Source organism: Podarcis gaigeae (assembly GCF_964106915.1).
Source record: "Podarcis gaigeae genome assembly, chromosome: 2".
NCBI classification, from domain to species: Eukaryota; Metazoa; Chordata; class Lepidosauria; order Squamata; family Lacertidae; genus Podarcis; species Podarcis gaigeae.
Genome location: NC_139679.1, coordinates 82,784,108 through 82,806,218, shown reverse-complemented (window position 1 = coordinate 82,806,218; position 22,111 = coordinate 82,784,108). Strand labels below are relative to the sequence as shown.

General features: G+C 39.9%; 1 protein-coding gene across 4 annotated transcripts in view; it reads right to left on the bottom strand.

The window, feature by feature from the left end:
- CACNA2D3 (calcium voltage-gated channel auxiliary subunit alpha2delta 3) overlaps positions 1-22,111 on the bottom strand; it is a 497,583-nt gene that overhangs the window by 135,933 nt on the left and 339,539 nt on the right. For all 4 annotated transcript variants that reach the window (XR_014561264.1, XM_083726996.1, XM_083726997.1 and 1 more), the window contains 3 exons: positions 13,601-13,672; positions 12,170-12,250; positions 7,068-7,142 (listed from right to left, as the gene is read on the bottom strand). Coding sequence is in view for 3 of the 4 variants with exons in the window: in XM_083726996.1 (XP_083583122.1) it covers positions 7,068-7,142; positions 12,170-12,250; positions 13,601-13,672 (228 nt within the window). In the remaining variant the exon portion in view is untranslated. The remainder of the gene's footprint in view (positions 1-7,067; positions 7,143-12,169; positions 12,251-13,600; positions 13,673-22,111) is intronic.

The following is a 22,111-nucleotide window of genomic DNA, read 5'->3' as shown; positions in this document are numbered from 1 at the left end:
CCTCAACTGAAACCAGATTTTACTGAAAAGGCGCACTGATTTCAATAGTTATGAGAGCCAAAATTCCATATTCAGAGGCGGTAAACTTTTAATTGCCCCTGATTTATACTAGCGCACTATTTGGATCAGAATGCATCTGAATTAAGTCCCATTTGTTTCAGCTGGATTTATTTCTCAGTCCGTTGAGAAATTTTGACAGTATGAGGAGAAATATCCTGAATATAGTTGGCATTTTAATTTAAAACACTTCCAATGTTATTTATACAGTATGGGCTTAATTTTGTCCCACTTGCAATGTCCATGCTGATACATGGTGGCTGAAACATCTATAACCAAGGGAGAAAGATTGTGTACACAAACGTGGCTATAGAGCTGGCATCATTGCATCTACCACAACAAGGCACTTTAAATGGAACAAATGTTAAAGAATGGTTAGAAGGTTCCTATGTATGAGAACAAGGCAGCTCATTTCTTGATGAGGAGTTTTGGATGGTCCAAGCACAGAACACCACTGCTGGTCCACAGGACAGCTTGCCAGGTAGCTTGTGAAAACCACTGAAATGCTGAGTGCATATGTGCTCACACTGAAAGCCCAAATAGTGTAGGCTTTTAAGGGTGCATTTCTAACAGGAGCAAGGGTGTGCAGTGGCAGATTCGTTGCTGTTGGCTCCTGCTGGCTAAGGCAGAAGGTGAGGGAAGAGATGCTGTACCTATTTTGCTGTGCCAGCTTCAGGCTGCTGCAGCTCAGGGGTCCAAAATTAGACTCCTCTCCAGGAACTGTGTTTGCTTTGATCCATTGCCAGCCCAGCTCTGACCTCTCCCCCAAACCACTCTGAGGACTTACTGCTGGTTACCGCTGCTTGAAATACCACCTTTGGCAAGGGCATCTGCAGTGGTGCAGCCCACTGCTGGTGAGGCCTGTCAGGAGGACACCTCCTAACCATAGCGAGCAGCACAAACTGGGATTATTCTGCCCAAATTCTAAATTGATCGGGTCTCTCAGAGCAGTTACTCCCTTATAAGTCTTCATTCAGCCCAATTTCTTTTTCGTCACTTGGGGGAGAGGAACTAGGGGATGGCAATGCTCTTCAAAGTTTTAGGAAGAGTCTCGACAATTTTAGAGGTGTAAATTAAGTGACTGAGAGACTTTCACTCACTAAAAAGAAAAACTAAGTTACTGATTGAAGTGGCTGGACTCAGCAGCCCAGCTGACATTCAGCATGTGAGAATGTGTGAATGATACTATATCATGATGTAGGGTAACAAAACACAGTCTCTCTCTCTCTCTCTCTCTCTCTCTCTCTCTCTCTGTGTGTGTGTGTGTGTGTGTGTGTACGCACACACCTAAGAATGTATTTTTTTTTACAAATAATATATATATATGTGTGTGTGTGTGTGTGTGTGCGTGTATTAAGATCAGAATTTTATGTTTTTAAGACACACAATGAGAACAAATGGAATTAATTTGAGGATGTTTCCTGTGCTCTGTATTACACAGTATTACTATATATTCTAATCTGTAATACAAGAGGAGTCATTACTATTGTGTTTTGAATTGTGGCTGGTGTTTTTCCTTTTTTGTCTCTCTGACGCCTACTAGCTTTCCCGTTGTGGAAGAGATTTTATATTTATATATATATATATATATACTCTGTGCGTTTTAAGTATATGCATTTTTTCAAGGCTGCTTCTTTGGACCGTGGAAACATTTCCTGTTAATATTTCCATGCTGCAGCCAAACGGAGCTTTCAAATGTAGCAGAAAGTGAAACATATAGAGTTTCTGTTTCCTTGTTGCCATATATGATTTTATGCCAGTGGGGCTTTGTTTCTGCATTTTAATAATACTGTGTTTTGCAGTAAAGAGAAACACATTCAATACAAGTCTTAACTTTCACTTTTTACATAAACACAACATATTCAAAACATGCATATATGTGTGTGTGTTTTGAATAATGGCTCTGCCTGCTCAGATTCCAGCTATGTCAATGGTTGATTATACATGGCAGTGCTATGCTGCCATCTAATGTCTGATCTTACATAGTTCATCACCAGCACAAGTATCTATAAGGAAAGCTGCTCAGATGATTTGAGCTGCACTCACCTTTGTTTATCCATAGGGTTTGGAAGATTCTGTGGCTAATTTAAACTTACTGCACTCCTCTGAAGGTCAACACTAGCTTTCTTCTTGAAGACTTGATCAAGAGAATGTCAACTTAATTGACAATGATCACAATTAAAAGTGTTATTGATGTCAGGAATGCTGAACCCTCCAAATTGATGTTAGGCTCCAACTCCTATCAGCCCCAAGTGGCACAAATGATGGGAGTTGTAGTCCAACAACCTGTGCAAGGTCAGAGGTCCCCCCTTTCTAATTTGTGTAAACCTGGCAGGGAACAGAATCTCAACAAGATGATTCAGTTATAAAGTTCAAGTCAGCAAATATATCAATCAAAATATGGCTGAAATGAAGAATTGTTAGAGAGCTTTAACTTGACTTTTTGTATAAAACACTTACTACACATGTTAGCCAGTTTTTCTAGTCCCCTCCAAAGGGGAATGTATTTCAGAATACCTCCTCCTATTGCATGGCTAACACATCATTTTTAAAAATCTCCATAGTCCCAATATGATCTGAGAGCAAATTTCCTTCATACACATAATGACTTCTGGCCCATTCACATTTACAATTTTCCCACCGTAACAAACCATTCCAGTAATCACTGCACCACTAAAAATAAATAAAACATTAAATGGGAATTTTATATCATTAGTTACTACTGGTTATTAGTTTATCATTTGAGTTCATTGCAATTAAGTTGCTCTTCATCCCACAAGCACCTCTGACCTGCACAGCATACACAAGCTAATCAGGATATATGTTCATATCCTTCAAATAAATGAGAAAATGGAGATGGCTTTTAAGTTCCTTCTATTGCTGTGCTGATATGAAACCATGCTGAAGGATCCAGATTAAAATAAAAATAAAAATCAGGACCCTAAAAACCCACGGAATGCATATAATGTAGTGAGCTCCCTGGCCTCACAGTTTTATTTATCTGTGCACTTACCATTGGAATGATTTTGTATGGTAATGAGCCAGAGATGTGCAGTGATGTGAGGAAGGGAAACATCCACTTTTTCCCATTAAAAAAACTGCTGTCATGAACAAAAACAAGGAAGGAAGATTACATCATTTGCCAATCTGTCTTGTATCATTTATTGTTGCTGGAATTCATTCCACATTTCCCTCCTAAACAAGGAATGCATGAGATCTAGTTTATGGAACCCATAATTAAAGAGAGGCAGAAGACAAGGTAAGGGCCCTTGTGTTACTTTTAAGTAACACAGAGCCATGTAGGAAGATATCTGCCTTGCAGGACCTACTTTGTACTAGAATCCTGAGATCCACCAACTGGATTAAAGGATTCTGAAAGCCCAGGAACTTGTTTTGAATACTATCTGAACAGATCTCACAGTCTTTACACAGTCCTTTAGCTAGGAGCATAACTAAATGGAATATCAATGCATATCCTCCTGGATCCCTGTTCTACAATTAGTATGTACATTTTGTGTGGTCATAGATTCCTTGCAGAAACAGGATACCCATTCATTTAAATGGAACACAAAGGTATTTACCGCTGAGCAAAACAAGGGGGGTGCTGCACATAAAGGAGTTTATGTGTTTACTAATGGTCCACACAAGGCTTTAGTTCAAATGCTCTTTTTGAATGAGATACGTATCACTGCAGCATATACATGTTTACACAAATGAATCCTTCTGTGTCCTTTTGAATCATTATAGAAACAGGCCATGAAAGAAAATGGGATCTAGTAAACACATAGGATGAAATCCAATGCCTCATGAGTGGACTTCCCTGAATACCACAGGGCTGCCCTTCCTCCCTTCTCTCTCTCTCTCTCTCTCTCTCTCTCTCTCTCTCTCTCTCTCTCTCTCTCTTTCTCTCTCTCCCTCTCATGGAGCTCCCAATAGCCCCCAAAATCTGCTCCAAAGGGTCTCCCATAACAGAGCAGCATACAAGGGCCTGCAGGGGGAGCAGAAGGGGAAATCCAGTTGTATGAGTGGAAATCCATGGGGTTTTTTTGTTCTGTTTTTTGGTGGATGGGCACAATAGGCTCACAGCCATCTATGTAATGCTCATTGAGGGAGATGTGAAAGACTTTAGGACCACTCTAAACAGCTCGTGTGACTTTGTTCAGTACATCAAATAATGTCAGTAAAATAGGATGTGGGAGTTCTAGGAAACTGGGGAGGACAAGAGGTTTCTAAAAGAATCCATGAATATTATAAACGGACTCTTTTGACATTTTGTTCCTACGTATGCAGAAATTAAATAGCATCTAACAATATTATTAGCAAAGCTTTCTGAGGACTTTTGATTTACTTCCTTTCTTGATCTAGTCCAACCAGAAAACAACATTCTTCTTATAAATCTCTTAAAGTGCAAAACTGGTTTCAAAGAGTGTGTATTTTCCTATAATACATTACAAAGCATCACATATATCTACAAAGGAATATATAGAGTTGAACAAAAGCTGAATACTCACAGAAAACTATATTTAAGTGAAACAATATTTGCTGAGTTTGTGTGTGTTCCACCTAGCAATAATAAACTAGAATTAAACTCTCCAGGAGTTTTTCTTTTAAATTTCACTGCTGAGAACAAGGCGTAGTGAGATATTTGTCCATATTTTCTATAACTTGTTAATGTAGAAAAGGTGGGGAAGGATACTATACAGGTTGTAAGAAATCCTGTTTACCCAAATGACATTTTAAAGAGTTATTCACAAACTCTTTTTTTAAAAGCCGTACTAATGACAAAGCTAAGTGTACTGATTATATCTTGGCCACATATTAGTGGTACATGGTAATTTTGTTTTGTTTTGTTTCTGAGGGGTGGGGGGACACACCAGACAATATGTATGCACACAAACAGGTTTGTCTCTTGTACCCTCCTCCCACCCCCGGAACCAGGGTTACGTATACGACTGAACATAACATTTACACTCTGCATACAATTCTGAACAAGGGTGCCCAGCTGGAAAGGACAGTTACTCAGCAGCTAATCTAAGAACTGAAGAGCATCCACTGCTGTTGCTCTGCTAGCACCACACTTCTCTTCCTTGCAGCCCCTTCCATGCATAAGGGGAAATCTCATTATGTGAGTGGAACTTCACACATGCGGCGCTGGATTCAACCCACCACTTCCAGATTAGCTTTGTACAATATCCATTGCAGCCACTGTGTTGGATCTGGGAGATTCTGGGTTTCTTATTCCCTTTTACAGATTCCCTGACAGCAACTAACCCACTGCCTCCTGGAATTTGTTCCCTATTTTTAAAATGAAAACCACACTGATCTACCTCATGGGTTGGTATTGGGGGGGCGGGGGAGGGATGGGAGAGAGAATTAAATAGGAAATGCATAAGACTGTTTCAGCCATTCTTCTCTTGAACGATTGTAATCACACCAGGAGAGAACAAGGTTATGCTTGCTGGTTCTGATCCCCCGCCATCTACATGTTGGGGGGGGGGGAGTCTGAAGCAAAGCCCCACCCCATTAGAAGACTGAATGATAAACTAAGGAAGGCTCCATTCAAGCAATTAGCAAATGAGTGTTTTGAAATCTAAAAGCAAATTGCAGGTGCTGGAAGTGAGTACGGCCCCGGCACAGGAGGCAGACACAAGAGGCAGACTGTATCCTGTTGCAGTTCTGATTTGGGATCACAACACCTGCTATTTGCAATTAAAACAAAAGGGAGTTTCCCTCACATTGCAATCAGCCGGTGCAGGGGGCCTGATCTAGACTGAGACCACAGCAGGGACACCCCACACCAGGATCCTGCTCCCGATTTGCTCTGCTCATGCCTGCAGTTCACTTTGAGAAGCAATTCACATAATTGCTAATAGCATGACTAACATCACATCTGCTGCTACCCCCAGCTTTACACTGCTGCTCCCATCCCAAAACACTAAGCAGTTTTTATAGGTAGGATAATTTGTCTAAATTTAGAATGAAACAGTTTATACCAAAAAAGTAATTCCACTGCCTTTTTTCACTGTTCTGTTTTTTTTTAAAAAAGACCTTATTGGGGGTGGAAGGAGGAACAGCCAGGAAAATGTTGGTGTTCTGACAATTTCATTTCATCTTCTCATCAAAACCACTCAAATGTAAATATTAACCAAGTGTAATGCTTAATCCAAACTTTAGAGGGATAAATGTTTGTGAAAGCTCCAATTATGACTCCATCGATCCTTCTGTACAATAATCCTGATTTTTTAAATATGCAAATACCCCTCTGAGATATATTGCTGCTTTCTGCTTATATATTGTTGAATTCTGATAATTACATTAAGTGCCTACCTGAGAAATGGCATCCATATTATATTATAGTGAATTCACTAATGCCACTCCTTTAGTTAGATTCAATGGTGATGAAACTCTTAAAGTGTTCCTATAAAACCAAAAAAATGAAGCTACAGCCTATGCTATCATTCAATAAACTTTTATATAACAGGCACATCAAACTTCTTTCTGACTTTGGTTAATTAAAAGAAGGCAAAAAGGGTAATGGAAATGAATTTTCACTTTTTAAAAAAACAGTAATTGGGGGAATAATCCTTCAAGCGAAGATAAAGAAGAGAAGGAGCTTGCATACAATATCCACACAGTTTTAGAAATTTTAGTCCACTTAAACATGACAAATAGGGGCTATTACTTGAGAACACAGAATTCCACTTTAATGTAAGTGTACATAATTGCAGCAATTTATGGCTTTGCCTTGCACTTACAGGGGTTTGGGTCTCTCACCATACAACCTGTGCATTTCTGTATCACCAAAAGGCTTATGTTATTATTTGCATTGGAGCTTCTAGGGGAAAAAAATGTCTGCAGTATTTAAGTTTAAATAGTAGTCTTTTTAGTAGTCGTCCTTGTGAACCATTACACTCTGCTCTTTAATTCTGTATATCTTAAGAAGAAGAAGGAAAATGTAAACATATCTATCTCGGCATGTATAAAATCAGTCAACATATTTTTTATCTTACCAGAGGCCTGAGTTCTGGATGAGTCAGAATGTATCCATTGTTCGTGATTGCGAATGCATATCCATGAATACCTAACTGTAAGGATATAGGAAAGAAAAGAACCTGAATAAATAGGGCCTACAGAGCAGGTAAACTTTTGGAACACAAACTGTCAGGAAGTTCTCTGGCACAAGACCCATCTAAAAAATGTGAACCGCACAGAAATACATTTCAGTAGTGGGTTTTCAGGAAAATTTCCTGGTGCATTGTGCACCTCAAACTTGGCAGTTATAAGCCTTTAGCAATAAAGCATTTTGCTCAAATTCAAGTGAAGTCCCTTTTCTTTAACATGTAGTAAAAAAAATCCCTATAGCTGTGGGGACTTCAGTATATTTGGGGTCGGGAGCTCTGGGCAACCTTCTTGGGGTGTCACATAACAATGATGGGCAGGGCTAGAAGCAAAAGATAAAAGGCAAATTCTACTACTACTACAGTGGAACCTCGGAAGTTGAACAGAATCCGTTCCGGAAGTCCGTTGGACTTCCAAAATGTTCGGAAACCAAGGCACAGCTTCCAATTGGCTGCAGGAAGCTCCTGCAGCCAATCAGAAGCCGCAGAAGTTGCATCGGACATTTGGGTTCCAAACAGTGTTCACAAACCAGAACACTCACTTCCGGGTTGGTGGTGTTCAGGAGCCAAAACGTTTTACATGCAAGGCCTTCGGGATCCAAGGTACGACTATCCTACTACTATTTTTATTATTGAATTTGTATACTGCCCTTAATCCACAGATCTCAGGATGGTTTTTTCTAGACACATTTCCACAACCTGCTCTATCTGCCGTCCAGGCAGCAAGCGCATTACCAGAGTTCAAGGACACTCAGGGAGGATGCAAAGAGGGGCTGGTGAGGTGTGTGGCATGGGGACAAACTGAAGGGCCAGACAGAGAGGCTTGGAGAACTGAATTTGGCTCCCGGGCCTGAGGTTCCACATCCCTGCAGGAAACAACAAAGCTACACTATGCACCTCATTGCATGCATGCATCTTTTCTCACTCTCTTCTGTATTTTAGGGGAAATAAACAGATATATACACATTAACCTAACACATTTAGTGCTGCCAGTAGTGGCTGTGGGATGGCTTCCAGGGCTCCTTGGGCACAGTGGGGCTCTTGGCCCCTTCTTTTCCTCCTCTAGCCACACCTCTCTCTCTTGGTCCCATCCCTTTGACCTAAAACACATATTGATCAGTATGGCAACCCACTGTTGTCAAATGTTAGTATTTCACTCGTTGCCTTTTTATTTATTTATTAAGCCAGCAGTATAACTTGGACTTCACCTAATCCACTACCCTATACACACTCATCTGGGAGTAAGTCCTACTGAACTCATTGGGGCTTACTCCTGGATAGACACATCTGTTGGAATAGGTAAAAATAAAATTATTATATGATGGCTTTCCCTGTTAAAAGTAGACACCTATCACTTATAGAATCCCATGCCAGGAAAAAGTGCAAGAAGATGCTTAAGAAGGCTCTAGTTGCCCCCCCCCCCCATCTCCACGACCATCCTTAGAATATATGGAAGCAAGTTTTGTTTATTTTAGTTTCTGTGGTTCCTTTGGACGAGAAAGCCCCCCAAATACAGTCTTCCCAGAAACCGGCACAGCTGTCACTGACAGAGCTTATGACTGAGCTCAATGTGAAATCTCAATTGTTGTGCTTTGCGAGAAATCCAGCTGTCTTACTAAATTAAAATGAGGGAAGGAGTTTCAAATATGCCTGCTCAGGGCTCCTCAGATTTTTAAATTAAAATATCCTGGATTGGGCTATGATGCTTACCATTTACACCCCAGGGTTTTGGCAGGGCAAACGTTACCCCTTCTCCAGTTCTACTGGCAGCAGAACTTTGGCTTTACAGAAGGGAAGAGAAAAATGAAGCATCCCTGCTTCCTTTACTCCAAGTTAGCTGAGCAATATGATCTATCAGAAAGGAGGAACCTAAAACATAATTAGCAAGTGCAGAAGATGTGCTGCTCTTTATTTTCCATGGAAAATGGAAGTTGTTGTTTTAAACTTATTCAAGATAAGGAAAAACCTTGATTTGGTTTAAACCACTTCAGTACTGAAAGGCAATAGGAGACTCTGGTAATTGGACCTAGGCACCTTACTGTCTGTGATCAAGAGAGTAAAAAAATAATAATAGATGGACATAATACTATATGCATAAAAAGGACTATTTCTAATTCAGAGGCTCATACAATTTCCACTTTCAAACCTCAGAGATATATTGGAAGTAATCTGAGAGCAATGTAGTGTTGTATTAGGCCTGAAAGTACATGTATAATCAAATTTAGCACTGCACTTATTTCAATAGCAATCCTACCCCTTTTGACAATGCTTCTGTTACACAGCTGACTGCCCTCATTGATTGCAATAAATGTATCTTCAAATCACTGATGTCTAGTCATTAAAATGTCCCCTAGTGAAAAAAACCCCGCTGCTGATAGCTTTGGCAGATGTTCTGTACAACACAGCTTTACCGCTGGGAAGGCAGATCAAATACGGAAATAGTTTTAAACCTGCTGGGTTGGGTGTGTGTGTGTTTTGCAGTGCATAATACAACTTATTTCTAAAATTGCCCAAATCATCTCTTAATCAATTGTGACTGTTCTCAAGACATTCTCTAGCTTAAAGGTCACATTACTTTATATGAAAGGCCACTCTCTTCAGATAAGGTTCATTCTAAAGTAAGGATCAATCTTATATACCACCAGGGAAATGGTGGGATGGATCCAGCGAAGCATAAACAGGTTTCTGCTTACAAAATAGGGCTTTTTTCTCCTCTCCATCCCCTCGCTTTCCCATTTCTCCCATGGCCCTGAAAAGCTGCTCTTGAAGGTCAGGGAAATGGTGTGCTATGGGGCATGAGGGACTATAGTTGAAGAGGGAATCAGCATAATTCAAGAGCCACAAGTTTGATGGTACGAAGAGGTTTACGGCTGACCTGCCCTTGAACAGCCCTCATCGCGTGTGTGCACTTGTACTTGCCCACACACACACACACACACACACAGAAAATTATCAACTGAGGTCATTTCTAATACAATGTGGTGCATAATCAGATTGCTTTGAAGGAAATGGCTAAGGACAATGAAAAGGGACTCCAGTCCAGTGCACTTGAAACTTGTACTGTACTTTTTGGCACATATATTATCAACTATATTGCACAAGGTACATTGGCCGACTTAAAATTGTGATGCAAGAATTTACTATTACTGCCAAAGCCCTGTCCTTATTTAGCTACAGTTTGAACCCAAACTAGTAATGTGCTGCCTTAGATCTTACTATTCACCTCAGCAAACCTTGAAGATACCAAATCACATATGAGAATTTCCCCTCAAGACTGCTTTGTAGCTAATTCAGAACCTTGGGCAATAATTGTAATTGCATACCCAAATTCTAACTCCAGTAAGATAGATAGCCACAAATCTTACAGAAGATAAAAAATGTGTTTGAGAAACTCAAGCTTTTTTTGGAATCTATGAAGAACTGCTTAAATCAACAATTAATCTCTCTCTCTCTCTCTCTCTCTCTCTCTCTCTCTCTCTCTCTGTGTGTGTGTGTGCATGTGGGTATTGCTGTATTGTCCTCTTGTATATTTGCTTATAGTTTTACAAGCAAAGGAGTGCATTAGTTGCATAGCAACCACTTGAATCTAAAATTCTCATTTGTCCAATATCTTATGTCATTCTTGAAGCTTGGCTAAGCAAAAGGAAGTCAGTGATATATTGTGCAGCCTGCAGTGTGGAATGTGGGAGAGGAAAAGCCACACATAGGCTTGTGTGGGTTATAATAGGCCACAACTTTATTGGCTACAGCTCACTGAGTTTTGGCATGGCATGGGATGGCATCTAGTTATCAGGCAGCTGTTGGTGGAAGTTGCATGACTTGCAGGCCAACCACTGTGTGCACTGATACCATGATCCTATCATACAGCCTGGAAGGCAGTAGGTGTGCTACCTCCCTGAGGCCTTGAAGCACCACCCAGGATCCCTTAAGGGGATCTCCCAGAGGGAAGAGAGGTGCTCATTCCTGCTCTGGATTCAACCCAATGCCTCTCCACCTACAATAATGAGTTGTGGTGAAATATAAAATAATGAACAACAACCATCAGAACACAAATGTTGCTACGAGGAAGGTCAAAGACCCACACCAGTTGTGAATGTGTGCAAAATTCCTTCCCAGCCCTGTCAACTAACCTTCTTTCAGAGCAAACTTAAGTATCTTTCCCAAGAGTTTTCCCTACAGTCTGCTGCCTGGTTTTGCTTCCTAAGCTCCACTGGCAGCACTGGGTGTTCCTGAGTAGTGGTAGCCACACAACTGGGCAGTGCCCTTACATGCTTTGCTCTTACATCCACGTGGTGCAGCAAATTGATGTTTCCAGAAAGCGAGGTCTGGGGCTTGTAAGTTATTATTATGATCATGCAGGAGCTTGAGGAATATGCTTAGCAAAGTTTTGAAGGGTTTCTTAAAAACAACAACACACTTCTTTTTAAAGGATTTGGAAAATGTAGCCATTTCTGAAAAAGGGATAGTACATTACTGAGTAATATCTAAGGTATTAAGAGATCTGGGATTCCATTTTGGGGGGAATGATCTGTGAAGAAAGCTTACCTAGACTGGCTTTATTATACATAAGAAGCACACCCAATAAATAATTTGTTTGAATAATATGGGTTGGATCCCCCTCTAGAGCTACACCCGTTGAAGAAAGGATAGCACTAACAATATTCTGCAAATAACAGAAGGCTCAGTACTATGATTTATAGCATGAACACATCTTGGAATGGTGTGCAACACTTGGAGCAATGCCTGTCAAATGTTGTACAAGGCCTTGTGAAAGAAATTGCACAAGAACTTGCGCTACAGAACCACACAGTTGGATTTCACTTCGCTTTGCTTGCACAATGGTTGTGTGTTACATTAAGAAAAGCCCCTTCCCTTGCAGAAGACGCTGCTCATTTGCAGAAAAGCATATCCGGTTTCAATAGATATTTTGTAGCATATAAATGTAATTTACTTCTAATTCAATACAATGAACTGGTAATCAAAATGTTATTTACCTTGTATTTTGGAATAGTCTTTAGAAGTTCTTTCACTGGAACATCTGTGCCCACAACTCCCAAAAGAATGCCTTTCGATCTCTATTTTAAAAGATTGTTTGGAAAAAAATGCAGATTAGTTGGAACAAACAATTACAGTTAGAGCACAGTAATTCAGTCAATAAGTATTTCCCATATGGATTAAAACTGCACTGAGCACTGCCGATAACTAGCTAATTCTTCCAACTATTTGACAAGGTATTATAGGTGGCTGCAGCTAATCTGGCTGAATACGCACACAAACAAAATCAATAGATGTCTTCTTTCTCCTACCCTAGAAATAAAATCAAAGGTTGTGTGCAAAGTTGCAGCTGATAAGGATGCTTTCAATTAAACACCCTGACTCAGGAAGCCCCATCCAGACAAAATATGGCATAGAAAAATGCAATTTATCTTCTGTTTCAAATAGTTTGCGAAGCCCAGGAGGCAAGAATTAAATATGAAGGGCAAGGTAAATGCAAATATAAAATGGAAATAGATTTTTAAAACCCCAGATCCCTATTATAGAAATATAGTAGAAATATTTATGGATATATATATGGATATAAGGGACGCAGGTGGCGCTGTGGGTTAAAGCCTCAGCGCCTAGGACTTGCCGATCGAAAGGTCGGCGGTTCGAATCCCTGCGGCGGGGTGCGCTCCCGCTGCTCGGTCCCAGCGCCTGCCAACCTAGCAGTTCGAAAGCACCTCGGATATATATATGGATATATGGATATATTTGTGGATATATATACAGTAGCACTAGTCTAAGAAAAGAATAATTATAGACATTTGCTCCAATCAGAAAAACCACAGTGACAGCAAAAGCACACATGTTTGTGTCTGTGTGCACAGATGTACAGTATCTTATGCACAAACATGTGCACATGTTGTTGCAGGGAATTTCTATGGTAATATTGGTTACAGGTGCACACGTGTTACCTTTTTCCTACCTGTGATCTATTCCACCTTGAACAGTAAGCTGCTGTGCGCCCAATACAATAGCATGGCAAATCTGAACAATTCAGGGAAAGATTGGGGTGCTTAGATCCTATTGAAACCAATAGCTTCCAAGCATAAATAAATAAAATTTAGCTTTACCTGGATTGCATCCTATTTGATGTCCAAAACACCCCACTATGCTAAACAGTATTTAAAACCTTGATATTTGTATTTTTAATGTGTGCTTCTTCTTAAAAAGGGACAAGGCGTTTTATTTCAAGAACCACTGAAAGTTTACTTTTCAGTTCTTTGCTGCTAAGTATGTTGTATGGCATTTTTTTTAACACCAAGTACACATTTATGGGGAGAAGGTAGAGGATACCAACAGTCGAGAAATGCATAGCTTCATCAAGACGTTCACATTTGTGCTGATTTTGTAGCACATGGCTGGTGTATGGCGTGAGTACTTACAGTCTCATTTTGCTTACTAAATACTGGCATGGCAACAGTGGTCATCAAAACCAATCCCTGATCGTCTGCAAGCTACATTTAAAAAATAAGAAGAGATATTAATACAGAGCAATATGAGATGGGACCATTATCAAATCATAGCTATGAAAGCATCCAAAGAAGTTATCTTCTGATTAATGGAAATGATGTTTAAGAGCCCATTGCAACCTGCATTGCATTGCTTTTTAGTGCATCTGAGTGAGGCTCAGTCCAAATCATGTGCCTATCGGAAGGTGTTGTTGAAATCATCTTTCATTTAAAGAAAGAGAAATCTATTACTGTAATCTTTTACTCATCTGTTGGATATGTATTGAATATTTTTGTATTCAGACAAATCTCCCTTAATTTTCTTTACATTTCCACTTCTCGTGGGATCCAATTTACTGCATTGTCCACAAATTTTTGCAGGACGAACACTCTGATGGTAGTAGATGACGGTAGCCTTTGGGCTAATACCTACACTCCACTGGGCTGCTTCTTACATGGCTTTCATGCCAGCTTGGTAAGAAGTGAGTTGAGAGCTTATGGCTCTCAGCCATAGTCATTTCCACAATCTCCAATGCATTGCAGCTATGTTAAAGATCATGTACGACAATGCTGCTGACCTCCGTGAACTCCTGGCTCACAGACTGCGTATAGCTCATGCAAACACAGATGACAGGCAAATTCCCTGTTAGCGAAAAAACAGTGCTATTCGGTGGCTGAGCCAGTCTTCTACCTCCTGCTTTCCCATGGCCAAATTCAGCCCCAGCATTGGGAAACAATCAAATTCTATGTTGTCACCAAACACATGGCAACCACATATTAAGATTGTGACTAGAAAAACGGGGACATATTTTCCCCCACCCCCGGTAGATTTGTGATGGACAATTTTGACTGTTTGCGAAACTGTTCCTGGAAGAATATAAAAATAAGTCTTTATATGATTCCTCATATCTCAAAGTTCATATCTCCAAGTTTTTTACCTGTAAAGCTGGTATAATGTGGTTTTGCCAGTCAGTGGGAGTTGAGGCATTAATAGTTAATATACGATAGCCTTTCATGTATTCTTATGAACAAAGTACACATATAAAGAATTGCTTTATATGGATTACTACTCAATATACTATTTATTTAGAAAGCACATTAAGTGGCAGATTAACACGGTGACAGGATATACAGAATTAAGTCACACACACACACACACATGCACTAAATTGTGGTTGGGGGCAAGCATATGTTTGGAATTTTAAAAAAAAAATCTCTCTGGATCTTCCCTCCCACACAATTCCCACACATCCCTCAATCCCCTCTAGCCAGGGGATGTTGAAACGTTCCCTCCCAGCCACAGAGACATCACTTGTAGGAGCACAACAATGGGTCCAGACAGTATGGCTGAGGTTTCCAGGGTGTAATGCCAGGAAGCCTGTGGGTTATGCACTCAGGTGTGTGCCCACAGTGTCCTGGAGCACAGCACTTTTGGTGGATGCAGAGTTTTGCCATCTTACAAATGTATATTGGCATGGATAGTTTACACATACAAAGAGCTTTCAAAACACGCTGCCATTTCCCCAGGGAGAAACAATTGTTCAAGCAGTACACTGCCACTGAGAGAACGCCACACCTCAAAGTATTTTAGAAAGTCAAGAGCAAAACACCAAACATTTAGCAGAATTTAGCTAAAACACCTGATTGACAGGTAGGGATTGAATAGAAGTTATGGGCTGACTCCAGAATTAAGCATCTATAATGGGGCTGGTGGAACTGATTTCTCCACTCCTCCTCCCTGTGAAATAGGGTGCACTGTGGCATGGGAAGGGCTGAGGGGGAAGCAAGGATCCTGAAAAACTGGGCAAAAGTGTATTTCACAAGCAGAGCTCCCACTCTCTGGGGTTGCCTTTGCCTGATTGGCGGGGGGGGGGGGAATCACCCATCTGCCCATGCTGCAGCCTATCCATTCAGCAGGGTCCCCCAAACCTTAATGGACCATTTTTGAGGAGGCTGCAGTGCAGAGGAGAAAGCAGGCATGTCTGCTGCTGCCAGCATTGTTATGTACGCTTAATTCTGAATCCAACTATTCACTTTTGAAATTCTTTCATAGCCATTTTATTAAATGGCTCTTTGATATAATTAGGCAAAAAACAAGGCCAAGCCATGATGGAAGCTGGAGGGTGTTGTTTTCTCTTTGAAGGTGGTGAACCACCCAAGAAATGTTGTTCCTGGACAGTCAACAAATGCCTAAACAAACAAATGCTTTAATTGGTATGTTCCACTGGAATCCATAGGAATTCTGTTATCGTGAAATAATGTAATCATAAGCACGTGTAAGTTTAAATCTAAAATAAAATACTTTTTAAAGGTAATAAACCAAGTGGAAATTAGCTAGCTTCTGAAGATAAGAGTCTTAACGTAGTTAGTAAAGGAGTCCCATGGGTTCAAACAACATATTTATTAATAATTTGTATAAACAGAGAAGTAGGACAAAATGTTAAATGGTTAATGCATCAGATTGAATGTTTTTACAGCTGCCAAATAACACTATTTTCTGAACTGGAAAGCACATTGTGAAAGGAATGCCCAACATGAACGAAACTGTTCAGACATTATGCATTTGCTTTTTAAGTTATAAAATGGTTACTTTCTGTTTAAAGGTTGTTCTTGCCAGGGATGCAAAATATCATGGAAAATACAAACTCAAGAAACTGAAACTTAAGAGTGGGAAGGAAGAAGAAACCTAGTTAATATAGGAAACAGAAATGTAGTGAACTATATTGCCTTTCCGGCTGGTTTATAGTGTTGGAAGGTAGTTTGAGATTAGTGTATAGAAATGAAGCTGGCAAGCATAAAAAAAGAGTGAAGAAGAGCAAGAAATCAGAAGTAGCAGCCAGGATAGATAATACTGCAGAGAAGGTTATGGGAACTGTAATCCAACAACATCTGGAGGGCACCAGATTGGCGGAGGCGGGTGTCAGGGCCGGATTTAGGTTTGATGAGGCCCTAAGCTACTGAAGGTAATGGGGCCCTTTATATGTCCAGCTGTCCTTTGTCAACAACAAATTGTCGCTGTTTTTTGTTGAATATATGCTATAGGGTAATTTATGGACCTAATAGGTATCTAAAGCCATTTGCACCTAACAAAATATGTATTTCCTCAAAGTAATTGTTGAACTGAAATACAATTAAGAAGTATATTAATAGTGAAATACTTTTAACTCCACCGCCCCCAAGAGAGTGGGGCCCTAAGCTATAGCTTGTTTAGCTTATACATAAATCCAGCACTGGCTGGTGTAGCTTATTTATGTTGCAAACAGAATCCCCCTTGCATCAGGCAGGGTGTCCCTCCACCTAGTTGTGCCAGCCTCTGCTTGGGGAGTGCTGCCTATACAGAATTCTCCATTCCACCAGCCCAATGTGTAAGTGGGCAGAAGTGTTACTGGCAGTATTCAGGCTAGCGAAGTGATATACCTGCCTCCTTCCAGTCTTCCACCTCAGCCAGCATGAGCTGAAGGACTGCCGCTCCATTAAGACACACTGTTCTCCAGCCCCAGAGGTTGGCTGCAGCCTTAGATGCCCTTGAGTTATCTCAGACAAAGATAACTTAGGCCTTTAAGGACAGGAACGGAGACGTGCTTCTCCATGTCAACTATGAATACGATGGCTTCCAGGGAAGCAGAAAAACTTTCAGAAAATCAGTGAGGCAATATGTCCATCTTCCACAACACTTTGCTACTGATTTCAAGAGGCATTCCGTTCCTATCCTTTATACCTGGTCAACAGAAGATGCTTCAAGCATCTGAAAAAAGTGGTCTCTAGTCCACAGTAAGTTATCTATTGCACCATAAATCTGTTAGTCTTTAAGATACCATAAGGTTAACGTGGTTGCCTTCCTGAAACGTTCCAGCTTAACTCTAATTGTTATGTTAGGGAAAACATTAACATATTATGTAAGAAGTGGGAAGCCACAAAGCAGAAGCAGAATTGAAATTAAAAAAACAGAGCAAGTCTTCCAGACATTGCATCAAGCTTTCTGAATGTTTCTCTTTACATAAATGGGTGAGCAGAGCTGAGTCACTTTTCCTAATGGAACTTGTTAACTATGAGTTGGTGACCAAATCAGAGAATTTCCTCCCAAAGATTAATGTAATATGAAATTTAGCCATCCTTGACATTGCTATATATTCCTGGCCTATTAATTCTATTCTTCCTAGAAGTTATTGTACTATATAGCTAAAGGTGTTTAATAAGCTAGTTCTAGACAGGATTTTAATAAAGTAGAAGAGCAAACCAAGTGCAAAGTTTTATAAAGTAAGGGTCCAGAATTCTAGGCATGCATAAGAGAACTGTGGGAAGGTGGGATCAAGTCTTCTTCCTGAACCTCACACCTGGTACATAGATGGATATGTATGGCAACACAGAAAAGGAAGGCAGGGGTGAGACAGGAGGCTAGTGGAGAGTGCAAACCAATCCATCAAAAAAACCTCCCTTTGTTCCATGGATGTCTCTTACCCTTCCATTTACCACTGGAGGAAAGGTTGTTTCCCCCCAGCTGAGACAACAGTGGTAGCTGGTGAGGTGAAAAGAAAGAAGCCCAACAGTAGGAAGAGTGAGAACCAGTGTCAGGTGGAATCAGCTAATTCTAGTCTGGTCTTCATCATCCACCCAACAGTAAGCAGGCACCAGTGCTCAAAACTCCAAAAAGTGGGAGTGCAGTATCTGGGGAAACCCTTTTCCTGGATGGGCTGAGAAATCAAATGGTTCCCCCAGATAAGCGATTTGAAGCAAGCAAGAAGCAGAAAGAAAGAGAGAGAGAGAGAGAGAGAGAGAGAGAGAGAGAGAGAGAGAGAAGAAAACCAAGGCAAGGAAATTCTGAATACCTTCGGCCTGGATATTACAAATTCCACGCAAGATAGAATTATTATTATTATTATTATTATTATTATTATTATTATTATTATTAGATTCTATTTCTTGGACAGCGGGCACAGTTCACAGCAGAAGCAGGGATTGACGAAAGGCAGATGGAGGGACAATCCCCAAACCTCATTCTGAAAGGATTGTGTTCTTGGTTTTATTTGTAAAGAATGGTTTCGAATGCTCCCCTTCTAACACGACCAACTCTAGAAACATTTCACACTATGCTTGGAAGACATGCTCTCCACACAAGGTGACAGCCTCCTGCTTTGGCTTGCCCAAAGACTTCCAAGCACTGTGCTCAGGCAGTATGTGATGTATTGTGTGGGAAGGGAGCTCCCCACCCCCTGGCCAACATGTCGGTGCAGCTCTCAGGGATATGGCCACAGTATGAGGCGTTTTGGTGGAGACGTCAAGATTCCCGAGGCCAGAGATCATTTACAAGATTTGTGCCTGCAAATCATGTTGTGTGAACTGGCCCAAAAGTTCTGCCTTTTACAACAAGTGTATATCACGAGGTTAGTGCACGTTGTCTTGCCTGAAATTCTAATACGAAAAGCCCCCAACCCACCATTTGTTTCTGTCAATGTTAATACCAACTCCTCCTTTGTGTGTGTGAGTATAATAGAATTTATTTTTAAGATCTTCAGCATTCCCACTCCAAATAGAAGGGTGTGTGTTTGTCCTTTGAAATGCAAGAATAATTAGATTAAACCCAGTAACGAAGTCCAGATTCTCCCACTCCCATTTGCTTTGATTTTTAAAGGTAAACACATTGCCATTTCTTTTTAAGTGCTATTGCAAAGGGGTATTTTTACATTTCATGAGACATCTACATTTCCTAATTGTAAATGATATGCACAAAATTTAAATGGAAGGAAACTTCTTAAGAGATAATGATTTTGGGAGGGAGGGGGAGGAAGTGTGGGTTTTTTGTTAAGAAAAAGAACTTTGGGTTTTATATTCTGACTCTCCTTTTGAGGTTCTTATAACACCAGATTTAAAAAAAAAAAACCTATTCAAAGGACCAGTTCAGCATTTAACATAGTAGAATAGTCAAATTCTACAGGCTCACAAGAGACCTGGCACTCCAGCATGGGGGGCTCCAGGATGCTGTGCATGTAATATAATAAGAACTGAAAAATAAAAAGCTGCTCTCCCCCCCCCGAAAATAAATAAATCAGATTTACTTTTAGTTACAGCCTGCCTACATGTGTAGAACCCAGTCTTCATAGGCATGAATAATGTGATCCAGTATGATTCAGTTTTGTGATATACAGTTCAGTGATTAGAGTCTACATGTGTTGGGATCTACCTATGCTGATGTTATGCTCAACATCTGGAAATTAGGTGTGGGTCATGTGTGATCATGATGCTCCTCCAGGCACACAGGCATTAGCTTTAAAAAGAGTTTAAATGCACTGCAAAGAAAATAAGCAGCACTCCAGAAAAACAACAACCCATAAATAGCTACTGTACCATTATATTGTTCTTTTGTACTTCATTTGGTTCAATTTAACTTTTTAGATAACTTTAATAAAAATGCTAAAAGAAATTGCTGATGCATTTCCACGGCAATATCAGGGTTGCAAATTTTCCAATTTTTCCTTGTAATTCAGCACCTTGAAGTAGGAAAAAGTAAATGAAGCAGCGAATGATAAATGATGTGTCTAGCTTTTTGGAAACAGAATAGTGTCAAGATAATAGGACAGCAAGCCTTGCCCAAATAAGTTAAGACTCAAAGAGAAAAGAAGCTGCTGGAAACTTAGAGGGAGTAAGATTATATGCCCGAGGCATATTCTAAAAACATTTCGGGCAGGGGGGAACAATGTTTTCAATTTAGCAAAATTATTTTTTCAAGGCTGACTCTCTTTCATTACTATGGCTAATATATAGTCCCTCCTGTTTCATACAGGCTCAGTACTAAATACCTCGCAACAGGAATAAGATAACACAGCTTGAAGCCTGCTGTTTCAACAAAGCAAGTAAAACAATGCCCCAGTGGGCTATTACGCAGGAGTAGCTTATGCTTGAGGAACAGAATAGGTTAGGAATCAGGAGGGCTAAATACACAGATTCAAAACCCAGAGTAAACTAATTGCTTCTCTGAATTAATTATTTGGGGTTTTATTTATTTCATCATAAGCCTGGAAGGCTCATCCAAAAACCAAATTTATTCGGACAAGTCCAGATCTTATTACAGCATGTCTCTTCTTACATAGTGATCTAAAACTCATATTCAATTCTTATGTTTCAGAAGTGCCACAGTAACCCCTTCAAAGGATCAGTGCCATTCCACATAGAAAGCTGTGTGAAACAGCACACCGGACATTCGCTCTGTTTACAAACTCCCCATGCAATATTTAATTCTTATGTCCTTGTGTTCATTTCAAGTAGTACAGTTAATCATATGCATTTGTAGATATGAGGTCTGTCTTGCATCTTACGCTGTACCAAATGTTAACTGTTTATATAGCCTGACCAAAACATCACACAGAACTTCACAAAATAACAGATGGTTACAAGTTGAAAGATTGCCCCATACTGTTAAGCTTGTGTAAAATTTGTGAGCAAGTTGCTGTCCTAGCTACATCTCTTCTCTTTTTATGGTAGTCATAATTTTTAAAAGTAACACTTCCACCTGTTGCTGTAGTTCTGCTGTTTTTCTCTTTAACCTTTAGATGACTCTAGAATGCTTCCAGCCATTACTATAAGAAATGCCACAGAAAGTTTGGTAACAAATACCAACAGAGAGATTGTTCTAGTGAAAATATGTTTGATAAATGTTGACAATTACTGATAAATCATGGAAATGGCTTATACTGAAGGCACTTGGTTATTCTTCAGATGTTCTGTTGAATGACAGAAATAATTGAGTCGCTGGGGCATGACAAATGTTCCCTTTACCGATAAATTATAGAAATGTGAATGAAATGTGGTCATTTAGGTTTTAACCTTATGTACATTTGCCTAGAAGTCCCATTAACTCAATGGGGCTTACTTCTGAGCATTCCTGTATAAGATGACACTGTTACTGAAGGAACATTTGAGTTGCATCCAATGTTCTATTCAGAGAAGACTCACTGAAATTAATGGGCATTAGTTAGTTACTTACATTCATTAATTTCATTGAGTTTACTCTTAGCAGTACTAACACTGAATGTAACATTGTTAATTTTCTTACATTTCTTGCTGGCAGCCTAAAAACGTATACTGGTAAATGTCAATTTGTCCTGAATTTCTACCAATATCCATTGCATATTGGCATCCATATTTTAAATAACATGCACACTGATTCGTATCTGGTAGGAATTTATAGTAGTTAGCTTACTTAAAACCATTTTCAGTATTATTATTATTATTGCAATAAATACTAAATAAATACTAAGTCTACAGTTAATAGGAGCATAAGAGAGAATCTGCCACTTGTTGCCAAAATGGTTGTTTATATCCACAAAGAATAACCACACACAATCCCTAAAAGTTGATATGAGATTTCAGGGAGATAGAAGTTTTAAAAAGTAAAGTTGGATGGCAACATTATTATTCTAGAATCATCTGAAGATTAAAGTGAGCATGTTT